General features: G+C 52.8%; 1 protein-coding gene and 2 long non-coding RNA genes across 4 annotated transcripts in view; 1 reads left to right on the top strand and 2 right to left on the bottom strand.

The window, feature by feature from the left end:
* LOC115082010 (transforming acidic coiled-coil-containing protein 2-like) overlaps positions 1-25,583 on the top strand; it is a 193,583-nt gene that overhangs the window by 154,097 nt on the left and 13,903 nt on the right. For both annotated transcript variants that reach the window (XM_029586271.1, XM_029586270.1), the window contains exons 13-15: positions 4,223-4,266; positions 23,702-23,862; positions 25,001-25,107. In XM_029586271.1, coding sequence (XP_029442131.1) covers positions 4,223-4,266; positions 23,702-23,862; positions 25,001-25,107 — 312 coding nt within the window. The remainder of the gene's footprint in view (positions 1-4,222; positions 4,267-23,701; positions 23,863-25,000; positions 25,108-25,583) is intronic.
* On the bottom strand, positions 5,187-6,158 carry LOC115082011. The gene is made up of 3 exons (XR_003854055.1): positions 6,086-6,158; positions 5,580-5,735; positions 5,187-5,229 (listed from the first exon to the last, which is right to left on the bottom strand). It is a non-coding gene; the product is annotated as an uncharacterized LOC115082011 (long non-coding RNA).
* LOC115082012 lies at positions 7,613-8,584 on the bottom strand. The gene is made up of 3 exons (XR_003854056.1): positions 8,512-8,584; positions 8,006-8,161; positions 7,613-7,655 (listed from the first exon to the last, which is right to left on the bottom strand). It is a non-coding gene; the product is annotated as an uncharacterized LOC115082012 (long non-coding RNA).

Raw genomic sequence — 25,583 nt, 5'->3', positions numbered from 1 at the left:
GCCATTTGGATGCCCAATTTTCCAGTCTCACAAGGTCTTCCTGCAATTTATCACAATCTGCTTGTGATTTAACTACTCTGAACAATTTTGTGTCATCTGCAAATTTGATTATCTCACTCGTCGTATTTCTTTCCAGATCATTTATAAATATATTGAAAAGTAAGGGTCCCAATACAGATCTCTGAGGCACTCCACTGTCCACTCCCTTCCACTGAGAAAATTGCCCATTTAATCCTACTCTCTGTTTCCTGTCTTTTAGCCAGTTTGCAATCCACGAAAGGACATCGCCACCTATCCCATGACTTTTTACTTTTCCTAGAAGCCTCTCATGAGGAACTTTGTCAAACGCCTTCTGAAAATCCAAGTACACTACATCTACGGGTTCACCTTTATCCACATGTTTATTAACTCCTTCAAAAAAGTGAAGCAGATTTGTGAGGCAAGACTTGCCTTGGGTAAAGCCATGCTGACTTTATTCCATTAAACCATGTCTTTCTATATGTTCTGTGATTTTGATGCTTAGAACACTTTCCACTATTTTTCCTGGCACTGAAGTCAGGCTAACCGGTCTGTAGTTTCCCGGATCGCCCCTGGAGCCCTTTTTAAATTTTGGGGTTACGTTTGCTATCCTCCAGTCTTCAGGTACAATGGATGATTTTAATGATAGGTTACAAATTTTTACTAATAGATCTGAAATTTCATTTTTTAGTTCCTTCAGAACTCTGGGGTGTATACCATCCGGTCCAGGTGATTTTCTACTTTTCAGTTTGTCAATCAGGTCTACCACATCTTCTAGGTTCACCGTGATTTGATTCAGTCCACCTGAATCATTACCCATGAAAACCTTCTCCATTACGGGTACCTCCCCAACATCCTCTTCAGTAAACACCGAAGCAAAGAAATCATTTAATCTTTCTGCGATAGCCTTATCTTCTCTAAGTGCCCCTTTATCCCCTCAATCATCTAGTGGTCCAACTGACTCCCTCACAGGCTTTCTGCTTCGGATATATTTTAAAAGTTTTTACTGTGCGTTTTTGCCTCTACGGCCAACTTCTTTTCAAATTCTCTCTTAGCCTGTCTTATCAATGTCTTACATTTAACTTGCCAACGTTTATGCTTTATCCTATTTTCTTCATTTGGATCCTTCTTCCAATTTTTGAATGAAGATCTTTTGGCTAAAATAGCTTCTTTCACCTCACCTTTTAACCATGCCGGTGATCGTTTTGCCTTCTTTCCACCTTTCTTAATGTGTGGAATACATCTGGACTGTGCTTCTAGAATGGTATTTTTTAACAATGACCACGCCTCTTGGACATTTTTTACTCTTGTAGCTGCTCCTTTAAGTTTTTTTCTAACAATTTTTCTCATTTTATCAAAGTTTCCCTTTTTAAAGTTTAGCATGAGAGCCTTGGATTTGCACACTGTTCCTCTTCCAGTCATTAAATCAAATTTGATCATATTATGATCACTATTGCCAAGAGGCCCCACCACCGTTACCTCTCTCACCAAGTCCTGTGCTCCACTGAGAATTAGATCTAAAATTGCTCCCTCTCTCGTCGGTTCCTGAACCAATTGCTCCATAAAGCTATCATTTATTCCATCCAGGAACATTATCTCTCTAGCGTGACCCGATGATACATTTACCCAGTCTATATTGGGGTAATTGAAGTCTCCCATTATTACTGCACTACCAATTTGGTTAGCTTCCCTAATTTCTCTTAGCATTTCACTGTCCATCTCACCATCTTGACCAGGTGGACGGTAGTATACCCCTATCACTATAGTCTTCCCCGACACACAAGGGATTTCTACCCATAAAGATTCAATTTTGTATTTAGTCTCATGCAGGATGTTTATCCTGTTGGACTCTCTGCCATCCCGGACATAAAGCGCCACACCTCCTCCCGACTGCTCCTCTCTGTCATTGCGATATAATTTGTACCCCGGTATAGCACTGTCCCATTGGTTATCCTCTTTCCACCATGTCTCTGAGATGCCAATTAAGTCTATGTCATCATTTACTGCTATACATTCTAATTCTCCCATCTTACTTCTTAGACTTCTGGCATTAGCATACAAACATTTCAAAGTTTGTTTTTTGTTTGTATTTTCATTCTGCTTTTTAATTGATAGGGATAAGTTAGAATTTTTTAGCTCAGGTGAGTTTTTAGTTACAGGTACTTGGACTACTTTTCTTATTATTGGAACCTCACTGTCGGGATGCCCTAATTCTAATGCATCATTAGTATCCTTTAAAGATACCTCTCTCTGAACCATGCGCTGCTGAGCAACTGTCGGCTTTCCCCTTTGTTCTAGTTTAAAAGCTGCTCTATCTCCTTTTTAAAGGTTAGCGCCAGCAGTCTGGTTCCACCCTGGTTAAGGTGGAGCCCATCCCTTCGGAAGAGACTCCCCCTTCCCCAAAAGGTTCCCCAGGTTAATCCTGCAACCACTCGAGCTCTCAGAGGAAGTGTCTCAGGTCCTGGTGGCTTCTAGGAAGCCTTCCACTAGAAAGTCCTACGGACTGAAGTGGAGGAAGTTTTCCGGGTGGTGTGAGCAGAAGGCCCTAGATCCGTTTTCCTTCCCCATACAAAAGCTATCAGAGGCTGTCTTGAAAACCAAATCAGTTAGAGTTCATCTCAGTGCAGTTGGCACATACCACCATGGTGTAGATGGTACACCCATCTCTGTACAGCCTCCAGTTGTATGATTCATGCGAGGCCTGCTTCAATTGAAGTCTCCCCTAAGGCCTCCCGCTGTTGCTTGGGACCTCAACTTGGTGTTAGCTCAGCTGATGAAAGCTCCTTTTGATCCACTGTGCACCTATGACCTGAAGGACCTGACCTGGAAGATCATATTTATGGTGGCAGTCACCTCAGTGCACAAAGTCAACGAGCTCCAGGCCTTAGTGACTTATTCACCTTACACTAAGTTTTTTCATGACAGGGTGGTCCTGCATACGCATCCTAAGTTTCTGCCTAAGGTGGTGACGGGTTTCCATCTTAACCAGTCCATTGTCCTGCCAACATTATTTCCCAGGCCCTATTCGCACCAAGGCAAACGAGCCCTGCACAGTTTAGACTACAAGCGAGCCTTAGCCTTCTGCGTGGAGCAAACAGAAGTCCATAGATAGTCCACCCAACTTTTTGTTTCTTTTGATAGGAATAGGTTGGTCATTGCCGAGTTAAACAATCACTATCCAATTGGCTAGCAGATTGCATCTCCTTCTGTTATTCCCAGGCAGGACTGCATCTTGGGGGCCACGTCAAGGCTCATTCTGTCTGAGCCATGGCAGCGTTGGTGGCCCACTTGAGAGCAGTTCCCATGGAGGAGATCTGCAAGGATGCGACGTGGCGTTCTCTCCATACATTCACATCCCGTTACTCTTTGGATAGGGATGGCCACCGTGACAGTAGGTTTGGCCAGTCTGTCCTCCGGAATCTCTTTGAGGTGCAGAACCCAACTCTCCCTGCCTAGGGCTCATTGCTTGGGTTCAGGCTGTCTCCTCCTCTGTTACCGTTATTGTTGTGCCCGTTGGGACCTAGTTGGTGTTCGTTTGTCCCCTTTTGTGTTGGGGAGCAGCCTGTAGCTAGGGATTCGCCCATGTGTGAGGTCCAGCATCCTGCTTGTCCCTAGGAGAAAGCAGAGTTGCTTACCTGTAACAGGTGTTTTCCCAGGCCAGCAGGATGTTAGTCCTCATGAAACCTGCCCGCCACCCTGTGGAGTTGGGTTTCTCCTGTTTTTGTTTTTATATAATTATATATTATAAGACTGAAGAGGGACCCCCATGTGGACGCGTGGCATAGGGCACGCCCAGTGTGGCAAGTCAAAGTTCTAGAAACTTTGACATAATTTTTCCTTGTCAGGGCTCCATCTGATGATATTGCCCATGTGTGAGGACTTGCATCCTGCTATGCTCGGAGAACACCTGTTACAGGTAAGCGACTCTGCTTTCTCCCCCCGTGCACCTCTCAGTTTCACACACACTCATGCCGTCCTCTTCCCCTACCCCTGCCCAGCAGGAGAAAGGCACTTCTTACCTGCATCGCCTCCTCTGAGGCCCCAGCAGGGCCAGGGGAGGAGGCAGATGGAGAGCAGCAGCCACACGGCAGGATAGAGGCTCACACAGCACAAGAAGGACTTCGATGCACTGCTACAGAGGACAGATGTACTTCCCACAGACTTTATTTAAAGTAAAAAGCTTCCATTTTTGTTTCCTTTGTAGGAAAATTGTTGCAGAATATGAGAAGACCATAGCGCAGATGATCGGTGAGTGGCACTGTCCCTTAGTACAGACCACGGCAAACGTGGAACCCAATGCCAGCTTACACTGCAGAGAGAGTGACAGCCAGGGAGCACGCAAGGAGCTCAGCACACACGGGACACACTGTGACCTTCCACTGCAGAGAGAGTGACAGCCAGGGAGCACGCAAGGAGCTCAGCACACACAAGACACACTGTGACCTTCCACTGCAGAGAGAGTGACAGCCAGGGAAAACAGAATACACACTGTGACCTTACACTGCAGAGAGAGTGACAGCCAGGGAACACAGAATACACACTGTGACCTTACACTGCAGAGAGAGTGACAGCCAGGGAGCACGCAAGGAGCTCAGCACACACAGAACACACTGTGACCTTACACTGCAGAGAGAGTGACAGCCAGGGAGCACGCAAGGAGCTCAGCACACACGGGACACACTGTGACCTTCCACTGCAGAGAGAGTGACAGCCAGGGAGCACGCAAGGAGCTCAGCACACACAGAACACACTGTGACCTTACACTGCAGAGAGAGTGACAGCCAGGGAGCACGCATGGAGCTCAGCACACACAAGACACACTGTGACCTTCCACTGCAGAGAGAGTGACAGCCAGGGAGCACGCAAGGAGCTCAGCACACACAGAACACACTGTGACCTTACACTGCAGAGAGAGTGACAGCCAGGGAGCACGCAAGGAGCTCAGCACACACAGAACACACTGTGACCTTCCACTGCAGAGAGAGTGACAGCCAGGGAACACAGAATACACACTGTGACCTTACACTGCAGAGAGAGTGACAGCCAGGGAGCACGCAAGGAGCTCAGCACACACAGAACACACTGTGACCTTCCACTGCAGAGAGAGTGACAGCCAGGGAGCACGCTAGGAGCTCAGCACACACAAGACACACTGTGACCTTCCACTGCAGAGAGAGTGACAGCCAGGGAACACAGAATACACACTGTGACCTTACACTGCAGAGAGAGTGACAGCCAGGGAGCACGCATGGAGCTCAGCACACACAGAACACACTGTGACCTTACACTGCAGAGAGAGTGACAGCCAGGGAGCACGCAAGGAGCTCAGCACACACAGAACACACTGTGACCTTCCACTGCAGAGAGAGTGACAGCCAGGGAGCACGCAAGGAGCTCAGCACACACAAGACACACTGTGACCTTACACTGCAGAGAGAGTGACAACCAGGGAGCACGCATGGAGCTCAGCACACACAAGACACACTGTGACCTTACACTGCAGAGAAAGTGACAGCCAGGGAGCACGCAAGGAGCTCAGCACACACAAGACACACTGTGACCTTCCACTGCAGAGAGAGTGACAGCCAGGGAACACAGAATACACACTGTGACCTTCCACTGCAGAGAGAGTGACAGCCAGGGAACACAGAATACACACTGTGACCTTACACTGCAGAGAGAGTGACAGCCAGGGAACACAGAATACACACTGTGACCTTACACTGCAGAGAGAGTGACAGCCAGGGAGCACGCAAGGAGCTCAGCACACACAGAACACACTGTGACCTTACACTGCAGAGAGAGTGACAGCCAGGGAGCACGCAAGGAGCTCAGCACACACAGAACACACTGTGACCTTCCACTGCAGAGAGAGTGACAGCCAGGGAGCACGCATGGAGCTCAGCACACACAAGACACACTGTGACCTTACACTGCAGAGAGAGTGACAACCAGGGAGCACGCATGGAGCTCAGCACACACAAGACACACTGTGACCTTACACTGCAGAGAAAGTGACAGCCAGGGAGCACGCAAGGAGCTCAGCACACACAAGACACACTGTGACCTTCCACTGCAGAGAGAGTGACAGCCAGGGAACACAGAATACACACTGTGACCTTCCACTGCAGAGAGAGTGACAGCCAGGGAGCACGCATGGAGCTCAGCACACACAAGACACACTGTGACCTTACACTGCAGAGAGAGTGACAGCCAGGGAGCACGCAAGGAGCTCAGCACACACAAGACACACTGTGACCTTACACTGCAGAGAGAGTGACAGCCAGGGAGCACGCAAGGAGCTCAGCACACACAGAACACACTGTGACCTTCCACTGCAGAGAGAGTGACAGCCAGGGAGCACGCAAGGAGCTCAGCACACACAGAACACACTGTGACCTTACACTGCAGAGAGAGTGACAGCCAGGGAGCACGCAAGGAGCTCAGCACACACAGAACACACTGTGACCTTACACTGCAGAGAGTGACAGCCAGGGAGCACGCAAGGAGCTCAGCACACACAGAACACACTGTGACCTTCCACTGCAGAGAGAGTGACAGCCAGGGAAAACAGAATACACACTGTGACCTTCCACTGCAGAGAGAGTGACAGCCAGGGAGCACGCATGGAGCTCAGCACACACAAGACACACTGTGACCTTACACTGCAGAGAGAATGACAGCCAGGGAGCACGCAAGGAGCTCAGCACACACAAGACACATTGTGACCTTCTACTGCAGAGAGAGTGACAGCCAGGGAACACAGAATACACACTGTGACCTTCCACTGCAGAGAGAGTGACAGCCAGGGAGCACGCATGGAGCTCAGCACACACAAGACACACTGTGACCTTACACTGCAGAGAGAGTGACAGCCAGGGAGCACGCAAGGAGCTCAGCACACACAAGACACACTGTGAACTTACACTGCAGAGAGAGTGACAGCCAGGGAGCACGCAAGGAGCTCAGCACACACAGAACACACTGTGACCTTCCACTGCAGAGAGAGTGACAGCCAGGGAGCACGCAAGGAGCTCAGCACACACAGAACACACTGTGACCTTACACTGCAGAGAGAGTGACAGCCAGGGAGCACGCATGGAGCTCAGCACACACAAGACACACTGTGACCTTCCACTGCAGAGAGAGTGACAGCCAGGGAGCACGCAAGGAGCTCAGCACACACAGAACACACTGTGACCTTACACTGCAGAGAGAGTGACAGCCAGGGAGCACGCAAGGAGCTCAGCACACACAGAACACACTGTGACCTTACACTGCAGAGAGAGTGACAGCCAGGGAGCACGCAAGGAGCTCAGCACACACAGAACACACTGTGACCTTCCACTGCAGAGAGAGTGACAGCCAGGGAACACAGAATACACACTGTGACCTTACACTGCAGAGAGAGTGACAGCCAGGGAACACAGAATACACACTGTGACCTTACACTGCAGAGAGAGTGACAGCCAGGGAGCACGCAAGGAGCTCAGCACACACAGAACACACTGTGACCTTCCACTGCAGAGAGAGTGACAGCCAGGGAGCACGCTAGGAGCTCAGCACACACAAGACACACTGTGACCTTCCACTGCAGAGAGAGTGACAGCCAGGGAACACAGAATACACACTGTGACCTTACACTGCAGAGAGAGTGACAGCCAGGGAGCACGCATGGAGCTCAGCACACACAGAACACACTGTGACCTTACACTGCAGAGAGAGTGACAGCCAGGGAGCACGCAAGGAGCTCAGCACACACAGAACACACTGTGACCTTCCACTGCAGAGAGAGTGACAGCCAGGGAGCACGCAAGGAGCTCAGCACACACAAGACACACTGTGACCTTACACTGCAGAGAGAGTGACAACCAGGGAGCACGCATGGAGCTCAGCACACACAAGACACACTGTGACCTTACACTGCAGAGAAAGTGACAGCCAGGGAGCACGCAAGGAGCTCAGCACACACAAGACACACTGTGACCTTCCACTGCAGAGAGAGTGACAGCCAGGGAACACAGAATACACACTGTGACCTTCCACTGCAGAGAGAGTGACAGCCAGGGAACACAGAATACACACTGTGACCTTACACTGCAGAGAGAGTGACAGCCAGGGAACACAGAATACACACTGTGACCTTACACTGCAGAGAGAGTGACAGCCAGGGAGCACGCAAGGAGCTCAGCACACACAGAACACACTGTGACCTTACACTGCAGAGAGAGTGACAGCCAGGGAGCACGCAAGGAGCTCAGCACACACAGAACACACTGTGACCTTCCACTGCAGAGAGAGTGACAGCCAGGGAGCACGCATGGAGCTCAGCACACACAAGACACACTGTGACCTTACACTGCAGAGAGAGTGACAACCAGGGAGCACGCATGGAGCTCAGCACACACAAGACACACTGTGACCTTACACTGCAGAGAAAGTGACAGCCAGGGAGCACGCAAGGAGCTCAGCACACACAAGACACACTGTGACCTTCCACTGCAGAGAGAGTGACAGCCAGGGAACACAGAATACACACTGTGACCTTCCACTGCAGAGAGAGTGACAGCCAGGGAGCACGCATGGAGCTCAGCACACACAAGACACACTGTGACCTTACACTGCAGAGAGAGTGACAGCCAGGGAGCACGCAAGGAGCTCAGCACACACAAGACACACTGTGACCTTACACTGCAGAGAGAGTGACAGCCAGGGAGCACGCAAGGAGCTCAGCACACACAGAACACACTGTGACCTTCCACTGCAGAGAGAGTGACAGCCAGGGAGCACGCAAGGAGCTCAGCACACACAGAACACACTGTGACCTTACACTGCAGAGAGAGTGACAGCCAGGGAGCACGCAAGGAGCTCAGCACACACAGAACACACTGTGACCTTACACTGCAGAGAGTGACAGCCAGGGAGCACGCAAGGAGCTCAGCACACACAGAACACACTGTGACCTTCCACTGCAGAGAGAGTGACAGCCAGGGAAAACAGAATACACACTGTGACCTTCCACTGCAGAGAGAGTGACAGCCAGGGAGCACGCATGGAGCTCAGCACACACAAGACACACTGTGACCTTACACTGCAGAGAGAATGACAGCCAGGGAGCACGCAAGGAGCTCAGCACACACAAGACACATTGTGACCTTCCACTGCAGAGAGAGTGACAGCCAGGGAACACAGAATACACACTGTGACCTTCCACTGCAGAGAGAGTGACAGCCAGGGAGCACGCATGGAGCTCAGCACACACAAGACACACTGTGACCTTACACTGCAGAGAGAGTGACAGCCAGGGAGCACGCAAGGAGCTCAGCACACACAAGACACACTGTGAACTTACACTGCAGAGAGAGTGACAGCCAGGGAGCACGCAAGGAGCTCAGCACACACAGAACACACTGTGACCTTCCACTGCAGAGAGAGTGACAGCCAGGGAGCACGCAAGGAGCTCAGCACACACAGAACACACTGTGACCTTACACTGCAGAGAGAGTGACAGCCAGGGAGCACGCATGGAGCTCAGCACACACAAGACACACTGTGACCTTCCACTGCAGAGAGAGTGACAGCCAGGGAGCACGCAAGGAGCTCAGCACACACAGAACACACTGTGACCTTACACTGCAGAGAGAGTGACAGCCAGGGAGCACGCAAGGAGCTCAGCACACACAGAACACACTGTGACCTTACACTGCAGAGAGAGTGACAGCCAGGGAGCACGCAAGGAGCTCAGCACACACGGGACACACTGTGACCTTCCACTGCAGAGAGAGTGACAGCCAGGGAGCACGCAAGGAGCTCAGCACACACAGAACACACTGTGACCTTACACTGCAGAGAGAGTGACAGCCAGGGAGCACGCATGGAGCTCAGCACACACAAGACACACTGTGACCTTCCACTGCAGAGAGAGTGACAGCCAGGGAGCACGCAAGGAGCTCAGCACACACAGAACACACTGTGACCTTACACTGCAGAGAGAGTGACAGCCAGGGAGCACGCATGGAGCTCAGCACACACAGAACACACTGTGACCTTACACTGCAGAGAGAGTGACAGCCAGGGAGCATGCAAGGAGCTCAGCACACACAAGACACACTGTGACCTTACACTGCAGAGAGAGTGACAGCCAGGGAGCACGCATGGAGCTCAGCACACACAAGACACACTGTGACCTTCCACTGCAGAGAGAGTGACAGCCAGGGAACACAGAATACACACAGTGACCTTACACTGCAGAGAGAGTGACAGCCAGGGAACACAGAATACACACTGTGACCTTACACTGCAGAGAGAGTGACAGCCAGGGAGCACGCATGGAGCTCAGCACACACAGAACACACTGTGACCTTACACTGCAGAGAGAGTGACAGCCAGGGAGCACGCATGGAGCTCAGCACACACAGAACACACTGTGACCTTACACTGCAGAGAGAGTGACAGCCAGGGAGCACGCATGGAGCTCAGCACACACAAGACACACTGTGACCGTCCACTGCAGAGAGAGTGACAGCCAGGGAACACAGAATACACACTGTGACCTTACACTGCAGAGAGAGTGACAGCCAGGGAGCACGCATGGAGCTCAGCACACACAGAACACACTGTGACCTTACACTGCAGAGAGAGTGACAGCCAGGGAGCACGCATGGAGCTCAGCACACACAGAACACACTGTGACCTTACACTGCAGAGAGAGTGACAGCCAGGGAGCACGCATGGAGCTCAGCACACACAAGACACACTGTGACCTTACACTGCAGAGAGAGTGACAGCCAGGGAGCACGCATGGAGCTCAGCACACACAGAACACACTGTGACCTTACACTGCAGAGAGAGTGACAGCCAGGGAGCACGCATGGAGCTCAGCACACACAGAACACACTGTGACCTTACACTGCAGAGAGAGTGACAGCCAGGGAGCACGCATGGAGCTCAGCACACACAAGACACACTGTGACCTTCCACTGCAGAGAGAGTGACAGCCAGGGAACACAGAATACACACTGTGACCTTCCACTGCAGAGAGAGTGACAGCCAGGGAGCACGCATGGAGCTCAGCACACACAGAACACACTGTGACCTTCCACTGCAGAGAGAGTGACAGCCAGGGAGCACGCATGGAGCTCAGCACACACAGAACACACTGTGACCTTCCACTGCAGAGAGAGTGACAGCCAGGGAGCACGCATGGAGCTCAGCACACACAGAACACACTGTGACCTTACACTGCAGAGAGAGTGACATCCAGGGAGCACGCATGGAGCTCAGCACACACAAGACACACTGTGACCTTCCACTGCAGAGAGAGTGACAGCCAGGGAACACAGAATACACACTGTGACCTTCCACTGCAGAGAGAGTGACAGCCAGGGAGCACGCATGGAGCTCAGCACACACAGAACACAATGTGACCTTCCACTGCAGAGAGAGTGACAGCCAGGGAGCACGCATGGAGCTCAGCACACACAGAACACACTGTGACCTTACACTGCAGAGAGAGTGACAGCCAGGGAGCACGCATGGAGCTCAGCACACACAGAACACACTGTGACCTTACACTGCAGAGAGAGTGACAGCCAGGGAGCAGGCATGGAGCTCAGCACACACAGAACACACTGTGACCTTACACTGCAGAGAGAGTGACAGCCAGGGTGCACGCATGGAACTCAGCACACACAAGACACACTGTGACCTTCCACTGCAGAGAGAGTGACAGCCAGGGAACACAGAATACACACTGTGACCTTCCACTGCAGAGAGAGTGACAGCCAGGGAGCACGCATGGAGCTCAGCACACACAGAACACACTGTGACCTTCCACTGCAGAGAGAGTGATAGCCAGGGAGCACGCATGGAGCTCAGCACACACAGAACACACTGTGACCTTACACTGCAGAGAGAGTGACAGCCAGGGAGCACGCATGGAGCTCAGCACACACAGAACACACTGTGACCTTACACTGCAGAGAGAGTGACAGCCAGGGAGCAGGCATGGAGCTCAGCACACACAGAACACACTGTGACCTTACACTGCAGAGAGAGTGACAGCCAGGGAGCACGCATGGAGCTCAGCACACACAGAACACACTGTGACCTTACACTGCAGAGAGAGTGACAGCCAGGGAGCACGCATGGAGCTCAGCACACACAGAAAACACTGTGACCTTACACTGCAGAGAGAGTGACAGGCAGGGAACATGCATGTAGCTCAGCACACACGGGACACACTGTGACCTTACACTGCAGAGAGAGTGACAGCCAGGGAGCACGCATGGAGCTCAGCACACACGGAACACACTGTGACCTTACACTGCAGAGAGAGTGACAGGCAGGGAACATGCATGTAGCTCAGCACACACAAGACACGCTGTGACATTACACTGCAGAGAGAGTGACAGCCAGGGAACATGCATGTAGCTCAGCACACACGGGACACACTGTGACCTTACACTGCAGAGAGAGTGACAGCCAGGGAGCATGCAAGGAGCTCAGCACACACAGAACACACTGTGACCTTACACTGCAGAGAGAGTGACAGCCAGGGAGCACGCATGGAGCTCAGCACACACAGAACACACTGTGACCTTACACTGCAGAGAGAGTGACAGCCAGGGAGCATGCAAGGAGCTCAGCACACACAGAACACACTGTGACCTTACACTGCAGAGAGAGTGACAGCCAGGGAGCACGCATGGAGCTCAGCACACACAGAACACACTGTGACCTTCCACTGCAGAGAGAGTGACAGCCAGGGAATATGCAAGGAGTTCAGCATACACGGGACATGCTGTGATCTTACACTGCAGATAGTGACAGGCAGGGAACACAGAATACACACTGTGACCTTACACTGCAGAGAGAGTGACAGCCAGGGAACACAGAATACACACTGTGACCTTACACTGCAGAGAGAGTGACAGCCAGGGAACACAGAATACACACTGTGACCTTACACTGCAGAGAGAGTGACAGGCAGGGAACATGCATGTAGCTCAGCACACACAAGACACGCTGTGACATTACACTGCAGAGAGAGTGACAGCCAGGGAATATGCAAGGAGTTCAGCATACACGGGACATGCTGTGATCTTACACTGCAGATAGTGACAGGCAGGAAACACAGAATACACACTGTGACCTTACACTGCAGAGAGAGTGACAGGCAGGGAACACAGAATACACACTGTGACCTTACACTGCAGAGAGAGTGACAGCCAGGGAACACAGAATACACACTGTGACCTTACACTGCAGAGAGAGTGACAGCCAGGGAACACAGAATACACACTGTGACCTTACACTGCAGAGAGAGTGACAGGCAGGGAACATGCATGTAGCTCAGCACACACGGGACACACTGTGACCTTACACTGCAGAGAGAGTGACAGCCAGTGAGCACGCATGGAGCTCAGCACACACAAGACACACTGTGACCTTACACTGCAGAGAGAGTGACAGGCAGGGAGCACACATGGAGCTCAGCACACACAAGACACACTGTGACCTTACACTGCAGAGAGAGTGACAGCCAGGGAACACGCATGGAGCTCAGCACACACAGAACACACTGTGACCTTACACTGCAGAGAGAGTGACAGCCAGGGAGCACGCATGGAGCTCAGCACACACAGAACACAGTGTGACCTTACACTGCAGAGAGAGTGACAGGCAGGGAACATGCATGGAGCTCAGCACTCACAAGACACACTGTGACCTTACACCGCAGAGAGAGTGACAGCCAGGGAGCACGCATGGAGCTCAGCACACACAAGACACACTGTGACCTTACACTGCAGAGAGAGTGACAGCCAGGGAGCACGCATGGAGCTCAGCACACACAGAACACACTGTGACCTTCCACTGCAGAGAGAGTGACAGGCAGGGAACATGCATGGAGCTCAGCACACACAAGACACGCTGTGACATTACACTGCAGAGAGAGTGACAGCCAGGGAACACAGAATACACACTGTGACCTTACACTGCAGAGAGAGTGACAGGCAGGGAACATGCATGTAGCTCAGCACACACAAGACACGCTGTGACATTACACTGCAGAGAGAGTGACAGCCAGGGAATATGCAAGGAGTTCAGCATACACGGGACATGCTGTGATCTTACACTGCAGATAGTGACAGGCAGGGAACACAGAATACACACTGTGACCTTACACTGCAGAGAGAGTGACAGCCAGGGAACACAGAATACACACTGTGACCTTACACTGCAGAGAGAGTGACAGCCAGGGAACACAGAATACACACTGTGACCTTACACTGCAGAGAGAGTGACAGGCAGGGAACATGCATGTAGCTCAGCACACACGGGACACACTGTGACCTTACACTGCAGAGAGAGTGACAGCCAGGGAGCACGCATGGAGCTCAGCACACACAAGACACACTGTGACCTTACACTGCAGAGAGAGTGACAGGCAGGGAGCACACATGGAGCTCAGCACACACAAGACACACTGTGACCTTACACTGCAGAGAGAGTGACAGCCAGGGAACACGCATGGAGCTCAGCATACACACAACACACTGTGACCTTACACTGCAGAGAGAGTGACAGCCAGGGAGCACGCATGGAGCTCAGCACACACAAGACACACTGTGACCTTACACTGCAGAGAGAGTGACAGCCAGGGAACATGCATGTAGCTCAGCACACACGGGACACACTGTGACCTTACACTGCAGAGAGACTGACAGCCAGGGAGCACGCATGGAGCTCAGCACACACGGGACACACTGTGACCTTACACTGCAGAGAGAGTGACAGCCAGGGAACAGGCATGTAGCTCAGCACACACGGGACACACTGTGACCTTACACTGCAGAGAGACTGACAGCCAGGGAGCACGCATGGAGCTCAGCACACACGGGACACACTGTGACCTTACACTGCAGAGAGAGTGACAGCCAGGGAACATGCATGGAGCTCAGTACACACAAGACACACTGTGACCTTACACTGCAGAGAGAGTGACAGCCAGGGAGCACGCATGGAGCTCAGCACACACGGGACACACTGTGACCTTACACTGCAGAGAGAGTGACAGCCAGGGAACACGTGTGGAGCTCAGCACACACATGTAATAGGGTAAAGGATTCTTCCTGAAAAGAAAGCCAGCAGCCAAACATCTGGAGGCAGTCAGCAGCCCTGCAGAAACGGCATGTGAGCCTTAATGCCCAAATTCCCAGTACCCAAACAGTGAGCAGAGCCCCACTGTGCATGCTCGCGCCTGCCTCTTCCCCGCCGTTAGCTACCTTCTGATTAATAAGCAAAAAGCTGCCCTCACCTTTCCCTATTAACTGCTAAACGTGCGGGAGAGAGACAACATGCATTCATTAACCAAATCTCAAATCAGATTGTAATACATGCCCTGGATTCTTTCCTCTCGAGTTAAAGGTTTGTCTTTGTCACTTCTATTGAGCAGTGAAATAGAAATATGCCTGCTTTCACATGAAAGTGACTTCCACGGTGCCGCTCCCCGACCTCTGACCTCCCATACCAGCCACGGCTTGAGCAGTCTGTGGCTCCAGGTCCACAAGCACGGAAGTGGTGCCATGCTGAGTCCTGCACCCGAACCTTTACCCCAGCGTTCAGAGAAAGGGAGAACGTGGCAGCTCCTGGAGAGCATGAAATGCACCCCGCTTGCGTCTTCATCTCACTTGTTCACAGCTAAAGATGCTCCGTGCTTATCCCACCAGCTCCTGAATCCTCTTGTTTCTTGTGTGGGAAGAAACATTTTGTGATAGGATTCTGCATCAATAAAGCTGTCATTGAGTTTTAGTTTTCTTCTCATTTCGTGCGCTCTAATCGATCCCGTGCTCACTCTTTGACTCTGTAATAGTGCGCACTAGCTCAGACACTGCGCACTAAATCGAAAGGGCACACTAAACAAAAAGATTTTTTTTTTTTAATTTGTGAACATTTTTATCGTTTCAGTTTTGAATCAATACGAAGCGACAACGGCTAAAAACCACAGCGTGTTCCTAGTTCCTGACACCTTGCGGCCTCATTATCGTGACTTTGGTGCTAGGCTTGCTTCATGTTGAGGCGCTGTTTGAATGCCTCTGTCATATCTTTATTTAAGGCCTCCCCGGATAGCAGATGGGTTTGACACATATCCATGGAACTGCTCACTAAAGTACTAAGGAGTCAGTTCTCGAAACATGCTCAGAGGTTCCTATTCAGCTGCTAGTCGCCGGATATTAACTTCATCGGGGTTAACTTTTTCCAGCTGTTTCCGTGCTCTGAGGTTTTCTGGGTAACTTCTGGACAGATTTTTCTCCGTGGACAAGTAACAGCCACACAGGTGGTGGTGCTGAGACAGAAAAGCTCTCTCAGAGCTCAGAGAAACCGAGGAGATCTTTCTGAGCATGTGCGGGCCTTCCCGCCCCGTCGTCACGGCAAAAGTCTCCTCAGTCTGTTTCCTTCCACTGGTGCGAAAGGATCTGTTCTTTACACTCTCTCAGCTTCAAGACACTCGTAGTTGTTGTTTTTTCCCTCAAGAGTTTTTTTCTTTTTATTATAATTATTCTTATTTAGTCTCCTAAAAAAGTTTAAAAAAAGATAATAACAGAGTAAATATTTTTCTTCAAGACTGAGTTAGATTTAGCATTACCTCTCTTCAAGATGGTGGACAACGAGCCGGGGTTCAAGAGATGTCCTCATTGCTCTTCTCTTGGATCAGCAAGACAGATGTCTGATATCTCGCTCCTTCCCATGATGTTCCCTACTGTGCGGCCCGTGCACACTCATCACTGAGGGCCATAATATCAGGAGCTTGTACCTTACTGGAGTTTATAAATCTCCTCAGGCGTTCACTTCAGCAATTTGGACAAAAGCAGGATATGCTGCATCCTCAAGTGGAGATATACCCTTGGGGACTGTATAGAGGGATCCGATGGAAAACCAGTAGCGTTTTTCATCATCTGAATGGTATAGTGGAGAAATGTAAGAAGATTCAGAAATTTCCTGTGAATCAGAGGATCCTCTGTCTTTGTCCTCTTCCGAGATGAGGGTGAGTCATGAGACAGGCTGTGATGTGCTTTTTCTAACCTGAAAAGATGGAATAGACGACTGGGTTTCGACTGGCAACCTTTTACATCTTAAACAGCCTCAACCTCAGTATTGCAAAAGGCAGTACTTGTATTCAAGGAGAAGATATCAACCTTAACCTTTTCAATGGATGTGTCCTTGGCAGTAGCATGTTACGTTCAGTGGTCTGCGGGCTAACCCCGCAAACTGCCATTCTCATCTCTCGGCCGGGCCCCCACTGGCTTCAAATGCCGCCGATGCCGCCCTTCGACACAGCAGAGAGTCACCAGCCCGACCAGACATTGTTTCACAGACCTCCTCGGTACACGCGGCTGGACACTGTCAGCACTGAGAGCCGCGCCTCTTCCTAGACGCTCACGCATGCCTCTTCTCACCGTTTAAAGGGACTGTGGCGGGAAAAACCCCACGATCCCTGTTGATGACGTCAGGTCAAGGCCCTATAAGAGGGCAGCGCTTCAGTCACGCCTTGCCTCAGCAACAGGTCTCCCTACTATTAGTAGTGCAAGTTGCTTCAGTGTTTTCTGTTCCTGTGGTCCTTGTCTTTGGTTCTTCAATTTATTTATTTACTTATTTAAAAATCATTTATTTTCTGCGTAATCTAACATATTCAAATGTGGATTACAATAAAAATCAGGCAGACGAGGAGAAGTGCAGGTCATCCAAATCTCCTCTGCCATTAGCAATGGTTACATGGAATAGACTTAGTTTTTGGGTACTTGCCAGGTTCTTATGGCCTGGATTGGCCACTGTTGGAAACAGGATGCTGGGCTTGATGGACCCTTGGTCTGACCCAGTATGGCATGTTCTTATGTTCTTATGTTCTTATGTTCCTCGTCTGCCCGCCTGTCCTGCTTCTTCCCTTCCCGCCTGCCTATCTGTTCTGCCTTTCCCTTTGGACGGATTCCCTGAATTGACCTCTGCCTGCCAGTGACTCCAGTCAGCTTCCAAACTCACCTGTACTACCTTACTCTGACCCAGCGACCTCGACCGATCTCCCGACCATCAGCAGAGGAGAATGTGGGCTGATAAAGGGCAAAGTTCCAGTTGGGCCTCTACCTCTTCTGGATCCTCCTGCTGATGGTGGCAAGAGCAGCCCAGACAGTATGTCAGAGAGAGCACAAGAACTATCAACCCTACTCCCAGCCAGTGCAGCAGAGCCTTCTTCCAGAAATTGAAAGGAATGCAGGCTTCAGGAATATCTGCAAGCATCTGCAAAACGAGAAGTTCAAGATGAACTGCTCCAGTACCATCCTCCCAAACGATTGGCTGTCTCAAGAATAGGTGCACACACATTCCAATTCACAATAAATTACAGGAAATATCTTCATTTTACCATACATAATGATTATCAATCTATTTATTTATTTAAAGGTTTTTATATACCGATAACCGTTTGCACATCGTAATGGTTTACATTGAACATATAATAATGAGAGAGAAATTCCATGGAACGATTAGATTGCATAGCATGGTAAGAGAAAGTACATAACATTAAGAAGAGAGTACATAACTGTTGAAATAAATATATATGTTAGTAACTATATACAATGTCGAGTTCTCACTTTTGATCTCTCAGCAGCTCCGAGAGTCTTCATAAAATGGCTTGCAGTAGTTGCTGATCATCTAAGGGAAAACTATATACATTGTGTAGCCTATCTAGACAACTGGCTTGCATCAGTCCAAACCCTTCTACAGGCTCATTCTTCCACTCTTCAATCCCTAGCCGGATCACCCCTGGAGCCCTTTTTAAATATTGGGGTTACATTAGCCACCCTCCAGTCTTCAGGTACAATGGATGATTTTAATGATAAGTTACACATTTTTCCTAATAGGTCTGAAATTTCATTTTTGAGTTCCTTCAGAACCCTGGGGTGTATACCATCCGGTCCGGGTGATTTACTACTCTTCAGTTTGTCAATCAGGCCTACCACATCTTCTAGGTTCACCGTGATTTGGTTCAGTCCATCTGAATCATTACCCATGAAAACCTTCTCCATTACGGGTACCTCCCCAACATCCTCTTCAGTAAACAACGAAGCAAAGAAATTGTTTAATCTTTGCATGATGGCCTTATCTCCTCTAAGTGCCCCTTTAACCCATTGATCATCCAACGGTCGAACCATTGATGCTAACTCTAAATCCACATCCTGTGCAGGCACTGTCTCTCTGAGCCACATCTTTACTCTTGTCATTGCCTGAACAACAGTTTTGATTTCTTTGTTTTTAATTGCATTTAAATCCTCCCTAATTTGATTTTAAGCTTTTTCCCATTATATTATTTCCTCTGAAGATGCATTGCTGAGTTATTCTGTTAAGGGACAAAAGTGCTAGGAGTAACTGGGACAGGGGGCTGGGAATAGCAGGATCTCCTCCAGGGAATCTCTCTCATGAGACACTGCCTGTTGTTGGGAGAATCCCTACCAGGATAGTGCTAGGAAGAGAAGAACCTGTACCTGGGAATCTCTCTCTGGGAGCAGTGCTTGTAATATCAGAGTCTGTTCCTGGGAGTCTCTCCTGGGACAATGCTGGGATTGTCATGCTCTGTTCCTGGGCATCTCGCAGAGGACAGTGCTAGGAGTGGCAGGGTCTGTTCCTGGGCATCTCTCCTGGGACAATGCTAGGACTGTCAAGATCTGTTCCTGGGAGTCTCTCCTGGGACAACGCTGGGATTGTCATGCTCTGTTCCTGGGCATCTCTCTGAGGACATTGCTAGGACTGTCAAGGTCTGTTGCTGGGAAATCTCTCTCCGGTGACATTGCTGGGAGTGGAGGGGCTGTTCCAGGTAGTCTCTCTCCGGGGACAGTGCTGGGACTGTAATGCTCTGTTCCTGGGAGTCTCTCTCTGGGGACAGTGCTAGGACTGTATTGCTCTGTTCCTGGGAGTCTCACTTCGTAGATAGTGCTGGTAGTGGCAGGATGTGTTCCTGGGATTCTCTCTCCTGGGACAGTGCTGGGAGTGGCAGGGTCTGTTCCTGGCAGTCTCACTTCGGGGACAGTGCTGGGACTGGCACGCTCTGTTCCTGGGAGTCTCTCTTTGGGGACAGTGCTAGGAGTGGCAGGGTCTGTTCCTGGGAATCTCTCTCCGAGGACAGTGCTGTTCCTGGGAGTCTCTCTATGGGGACAGTGCTGGGACTGTCATGCTCTGCTCCTGGGAGTCTCACTTTGTGGATAGTGCTGGGACTGTCAGGGTCTGTTCCTCAGAGTCTCTTCTAGGATAGTGCAGGTAGTGGCAGGTTCTGTTCCTGGGAGTCTCACTTCACGGAACGGATAGTGCTGGGAGTGGCATGGTCTGCTCCTGGGAGTCTCTCTCCGGGGATAGTGCAGGGAGTGGTAGGGTCTGCTCCTGGGAGTCTCACTTTGCGGGACGGATAGTGCTGGGAGTGGCAGGGTCTGCTCCTTGGAGTCTCTCTCCGGGGATAGTGCTGGGAGTGGCAGGGTCTGCTCCTGGGAGTCTCTCTCCGGGGATAGTGCAGGGAGTGGCAGACCCTGTTACTGGGTGTCTCCGGGGACAGTGCTGGGAGTGGCAGGGTCTGCTCCTTGGAGTCTCTCTCCGGGGATAGTGCAGGGAGTGGTAGGGTCTGCTCCTGGGAGTCTCACTTTGCGGGACGGATAGTGCTGGGAGTGGCAGGGTCTGCTCCTGGGAGTCTCTCTCCTGGGATAGTGCTGGGAGTGGCAGGGCCTGTTACTGGGAGTCTCCGGGGACAGTGCTGGGAGTGGCAGGGTCTGCTCCTGGGAGTCTCTCTCCTGGCATAGTGCTGGGAGTGGCAGGGCCTGTTACTGGGTGTCTCCGGGGACAGTGCTGGGAGTGGCAGGGCCTGTTACTGGGAGTCTCCGGGGACAGTGCTGGGAGTGGCAGGGTCTGCTCCTGGGAGTCTCTCTCCGGGGACAGTGCTGGGAGTGGCAGGGCCTGTTACTGGGTGTCTCCGGGGACAGTGCTGGGAGTGGCAGGGCCTGTTACTGGGTGTCTCCTGGGACAGTGCTGGGAGTGGCAGGGCCTGTTACTGGGTGTCTCCGGGGACAGTGCTGGGAGTGGCAGGGCCTGTTACTGGGAGTCTCCGGGGACAGTGCTGGGAGTGGCAGGGTCTGCTCCTGGGAGTCTCTCTCCTGGGATAGTGCTGGGAGTGGCAGGGCCTGTTACTGGGAGTCTCCGGGGACAGTGCTGGGAGGGGCAGGGGCCTGTTACTGGGAGTCTCCGGGGACAGTGCTGGGAGTGGCAGGGCCTGTTACTGGGAGTCTCCGGGGACAGTGCTGGGAGTGGCAGGGTCTGCTCCTGGGAGTCTCTCTCCTGGGATAGTGCTGGGAGTGGCAGGGCCTGTTACTGGGAGTCTCCGGGGACAGTGCTGGGAGTGGCAGGGTCTGCTCCTGGGAGTCTCTCTCCTGGGATAGTGCTGGGAGTGGCAGGGCCTGTTACTGGGAGTCTCCGGGGACAGTGCTGGGAGTGGCAGGGCCTGTTACTGGGTGTCTCCGGGGACAGTGCTGGGAGTGGCAGGGCCTGTTACTGGGTGTCTCCGGGGACAGTGCTGGGAGTGGCAGGGCCTGTTACTGGGAGTCTCCGGGGACAGTGCTGGGAGTGGCAGGGCCTGTTACTGGGTGTCTCCGGGGACAGTGCTGGGAGTGGCAGGGTCTGCTCCTGGGAGTCTCTCTCCTGGGATAGTGCTGGGAGTGGCAGGGCCTGTTACTGGGAGTCTCCGGGGACAGTGCTGGGAGTGGCAGGGCCTGTTACTGGGAGTCTCCGGGGACAGTGCTGGGAGTGGCAGGGCCTGTTACTGGGTGTCTCCGGGGACAGTGCTGGGAGTGGCAGGGCCTGTTACTGGGAGTCTCCGGGGACAGTGCTGGGAGTGGCAGGGCCTGTTACTGGGAGTCTCCTGGGACAGTGCTGGGAGTGGCAGGGCCTGTTACTGGGTGTCTCCGGGGACAGTGCTGGGAGTGGCAGGGCCTGTTACTGGGTGTCTCCTGGGATAGTGCTGGGAGTGGCAGGGCCTGTTACTGGGTGTCTCCGGGGACAGTGCTGGGAGTGGCAGGGCCTGTTACTGGGAGTCTCCGGGGACAGTGCTGGGAGTGGCAGGGCCTGTTACTGGGAGTCTCCGGGGACAGTGCTGGGAGTGGCAGGGCCTGTTACTGGGAGTCTCCGGGGACAGTGCTGGGAGTGGCAGGGCCTGTTACTGGGAGTCTCCGGGGACAGTGCTGGGAGTGGCAGGGCCTGTTACTGGGAGTCTCCGGGGACAGTGCTGGGAGTGGCAGGGCCTGTTACTGGGAGTCTCCGGGGACAGTGCTGGGAGTGGCAGGGTCTGCTCCTGGGAGTCTCTCTCCTGGGACAGTGCTGGGAGTGGCAGGGCCTGTTACTGGGTGTCTCCGGGGACAGTGCTGGGAGTGGCAGGGCCTGTTACTGGGAGTCTCCGGGGACAGTGCTGGGAGTGGCAGGGCCTGTTACTGGGTGTCTCCGGGGACAGTGCTGGGAGTGGCAGGGCCTGTTACTGGGAGTCTCCGGGGACAGTGCTGGGAGTGGCAGGGTCTGCTCCTGGGAGTCTCTCTCCTGGGATAGTGCTGGGAGTGGCAGGGCCTGTTACTGGGAGTCTCCGGGGACAGTGCTGGGAGTGGCAGGGCCTGTTACTGGGTGTCTCCGGGGACAGTGCTGGGAGTGGCAGGGCCTGTTACTGGGAGTCTCCGGGGACAGTGCTGGGAGTGGCAGGGCCTGTTACTGGGAGTCTCCGGGGACAGTGCTGGGAGTGGCAGGGCCTGTTACTGGGTGTCTCCGGGGACAGTGCTGGGAGTGGCAGGGCCTGTTTACTGGGAGTCTCCGGGGACAGTGCTGGGAGTGGCAGGGCCTGTTACTGGGAGTCTCCGGGGACAGTGCTGGGAGTGGCAGGGCTGGTTCTCAGAAGTCCCTTTAACAGAGCTTTCCCTGCAGGTTTGCCTGCCCTGCGGGGGTTGCATTAATTTTCCTGCCTCTGAACTGCATTCCCTGATGATCTCTTTTGCTTTTCCTTCTTTTGGCTTCTTGCGCTTTGCTTCTTTGCACTTTTCAGGCAGTCCAGGTAAGTAGAGGTCCAGTCTCGCATTCCCCCCGCCTCATCGCATTGCCTGCTGCACTTTAATTCCCCGCATCCTCCCCTCCATGATCACTTCGCATTGTGTTGTGCAATATTTCCTGCCGGATTTCGGACGCGCTGGTCAGCGGCGGGAAAGCTGCAAACTGTGGCCTTCTCCTCTTCGGTCTGAGTCCATTCCATTCCCTTCCCTTCCCTTCCCAAGGGGGCGCCTGAGGCTTTTGCCAGGTTCTGCCCCCGGTGCCCTCCTGCTGCTACGGCTGGAGGAGCAGTCAGGAAGGCCTAAAGGTGACCCAGCAAGGCGGTGGACAGGTGTGAGTGTAAGTGGTGACCCTGGGGTGATAGGGGTGGTGTCGGCAGGGGTCCTCTCCTTGCTCAGCTGCAGAGAGAGATTGCAGGCTGCAGGGGCTGCCGTGCATGCAGCCCGTGTGTGTGTGTGTGTCCCTGTCCTGGAAGCCGGCCACGCGTGTGCGTGGATGAGAAGGGAGCTGTCTCCCTAGGTGGTCCTTCAGAGATGGCCGCAGGGTTATGTCTGTGCCTCTCTCTCCTCAGAGGACGAGCACCGGGATAAGTCTGCCTCCCACCACACGGTGCAGCAGCTGATCCTGGAGAAGGAGCAGGCCCTGTCCGACCTCAACTCCGTGGAGAAGTCACTGGCAGACCTGTTCAGGAGATACGAGAAGATGAAAGAGGTCCTTGAGGGATTCCGGAAGGTAAGGCCAGGATTTGTCAGCCCTGCCCCCCTCCCCCTCCCGTCCAGGGGCTATGAGGAAGAGCACATCTGCCGCGGCCTCTGCCCTTGGTTCTCTGATCTCTGGCAGCAGTGCTGACATAATGCAGGTGCGCCCTATCTCTCACCGCGTACGGACTGCGCTGTGCACAGGGAGATCTCGGGAGAGGCTGCGAGCGCCGCTGTCTCTGACCGTGTACGGGCTGCGCTCTGCACAGGGAGATCTCGGGAGAGGCTGCGAGCGCCGCTGTCTCTCACCGCGTACGGGCTGCGCTCTGCACAGGGAGATCTCGGGAGAGGCTGCGAGCGCCGCTGTCTCTCACCGCGTACGGGCTGCGCTCTGCACAGGGAGATCTCGGGAGAGGTTGCGAGCGCCGCTGTCTCTCACCGCGTATGGGCTGCGCTCTGCACAGGGAGATCTCGGGAGAGGCTGCGAGCACCGCCGTCTCTGACCGCGTACGGGCTGCGCTCTGCACAGGGAGATCTCGGGAGAGGCTGCGAGCGCGCCGCTGTCTCTGACCGCGTACGGGCTGCGCTCTGCACGGGGAGATACGGGCTGCGCTCTGCACGGGGAGAGCTCGGGAGAGGCTGCGAGCGCGCAGCTGTCTCTGACCGCGTACGGGCTGCGCTCTGCACGGGGAGATACGGGCTGCGCTCTGCACGGGGAGATACGGGCTGCGCTCTGCACGGGGAGATCTCGGGAGAGGCTGCGAGCGCCGCCGTTTCTCACCGCGTACGGGCTGCGCTCTGCACGGGGAGATCTCGGGAGAGGCTGCGAGCGCCGCCGTCTCTGACCGCGTACGGGCTGCGCTCTGCACAGGGAGATACGGGCTGCGCTCTGCACGGGGAGATACGGGCTGCGCTCTGCACGGGGAGATCTCGGGAGAGGCTGCGAGCGCGCCGCTGTCTCTGACCGCGTACGGGCTGCGCTCTGCACGGGGAGATACGGGCTGCGCTCTGCACGGGGAGATACGGGCTGCGCTCTGCACAGGGAGATGTTAGGAAGGGCTGTGAGTGCTCTGGTTCCATGCATGTGGTGCCTGCAGCGTTTTCTGTGTATGGAGATTATTTCCTTCCTTTTAATATGGCAGTGCTGCTCTCTTTAACCTTTTGTGAACTAGAATGAAGAAGTGCTAAAGAAATGTGCTCAGGAGTATCTAGCCCGAGTGAAGAAAGAGGAGCAGAGGTACCACGCCCTGAAGATCCATGCGGAGGAGAAACTTGACAGGTGAGCACACAGTGCGGGTACAGAGGGGCGAGCACAGGGTGTGGGTGTGGATCAGAGAGGAGAGTGACCTGGTTTGAATGTGGTTTACATTAGTTTATTTACCATTAAATGTCACCGTTCATCAGTTAAACAAAGCACTTTACAGGGTGGGTCACATGCAGAGGTTGCTGGGGTGGGGGTTGGGGCGGGCAAATATTTGTGTGCAGAGGGACAAATGTAACTATTGGTGCATGAAGTTATGCATGTGTATGTACAGGTGAATACATACGTATGTATAGACGGGGTGGCGTGCATGGATACAGATGAATACACACGTATGTATAGACTGGGTGGCGTGCATGGATACAGATGAATACACACGTATGTATAGACGGGGTGGCGTGCATGGATACAGATGAATACACACGTATGTATAGATGGGGTTGCATGCATGGGTACAGGTGAGTACCCGTATGTATAGATGGGATGGCGTACAT

Source organism: Rhinatrema bivittatum, unplaced genomic scaffold (assembly GCF_901001135.1).
Source record: "Rhinatrema bivittatum unplaced genomic scaffold, aRhiBiv1.1, whole genome shotgun sequence".
NCBI classification, from domain to species: Eukaryota; Metazoa; Chordata; class Amphibia; order Gymnophiona; family Rhinatrematidae; genus Rhinatrema; species Rhinatrema bivittatum.
This window is presented reverse-complemented; position numbering and strand designations above follow the sequence as displayed.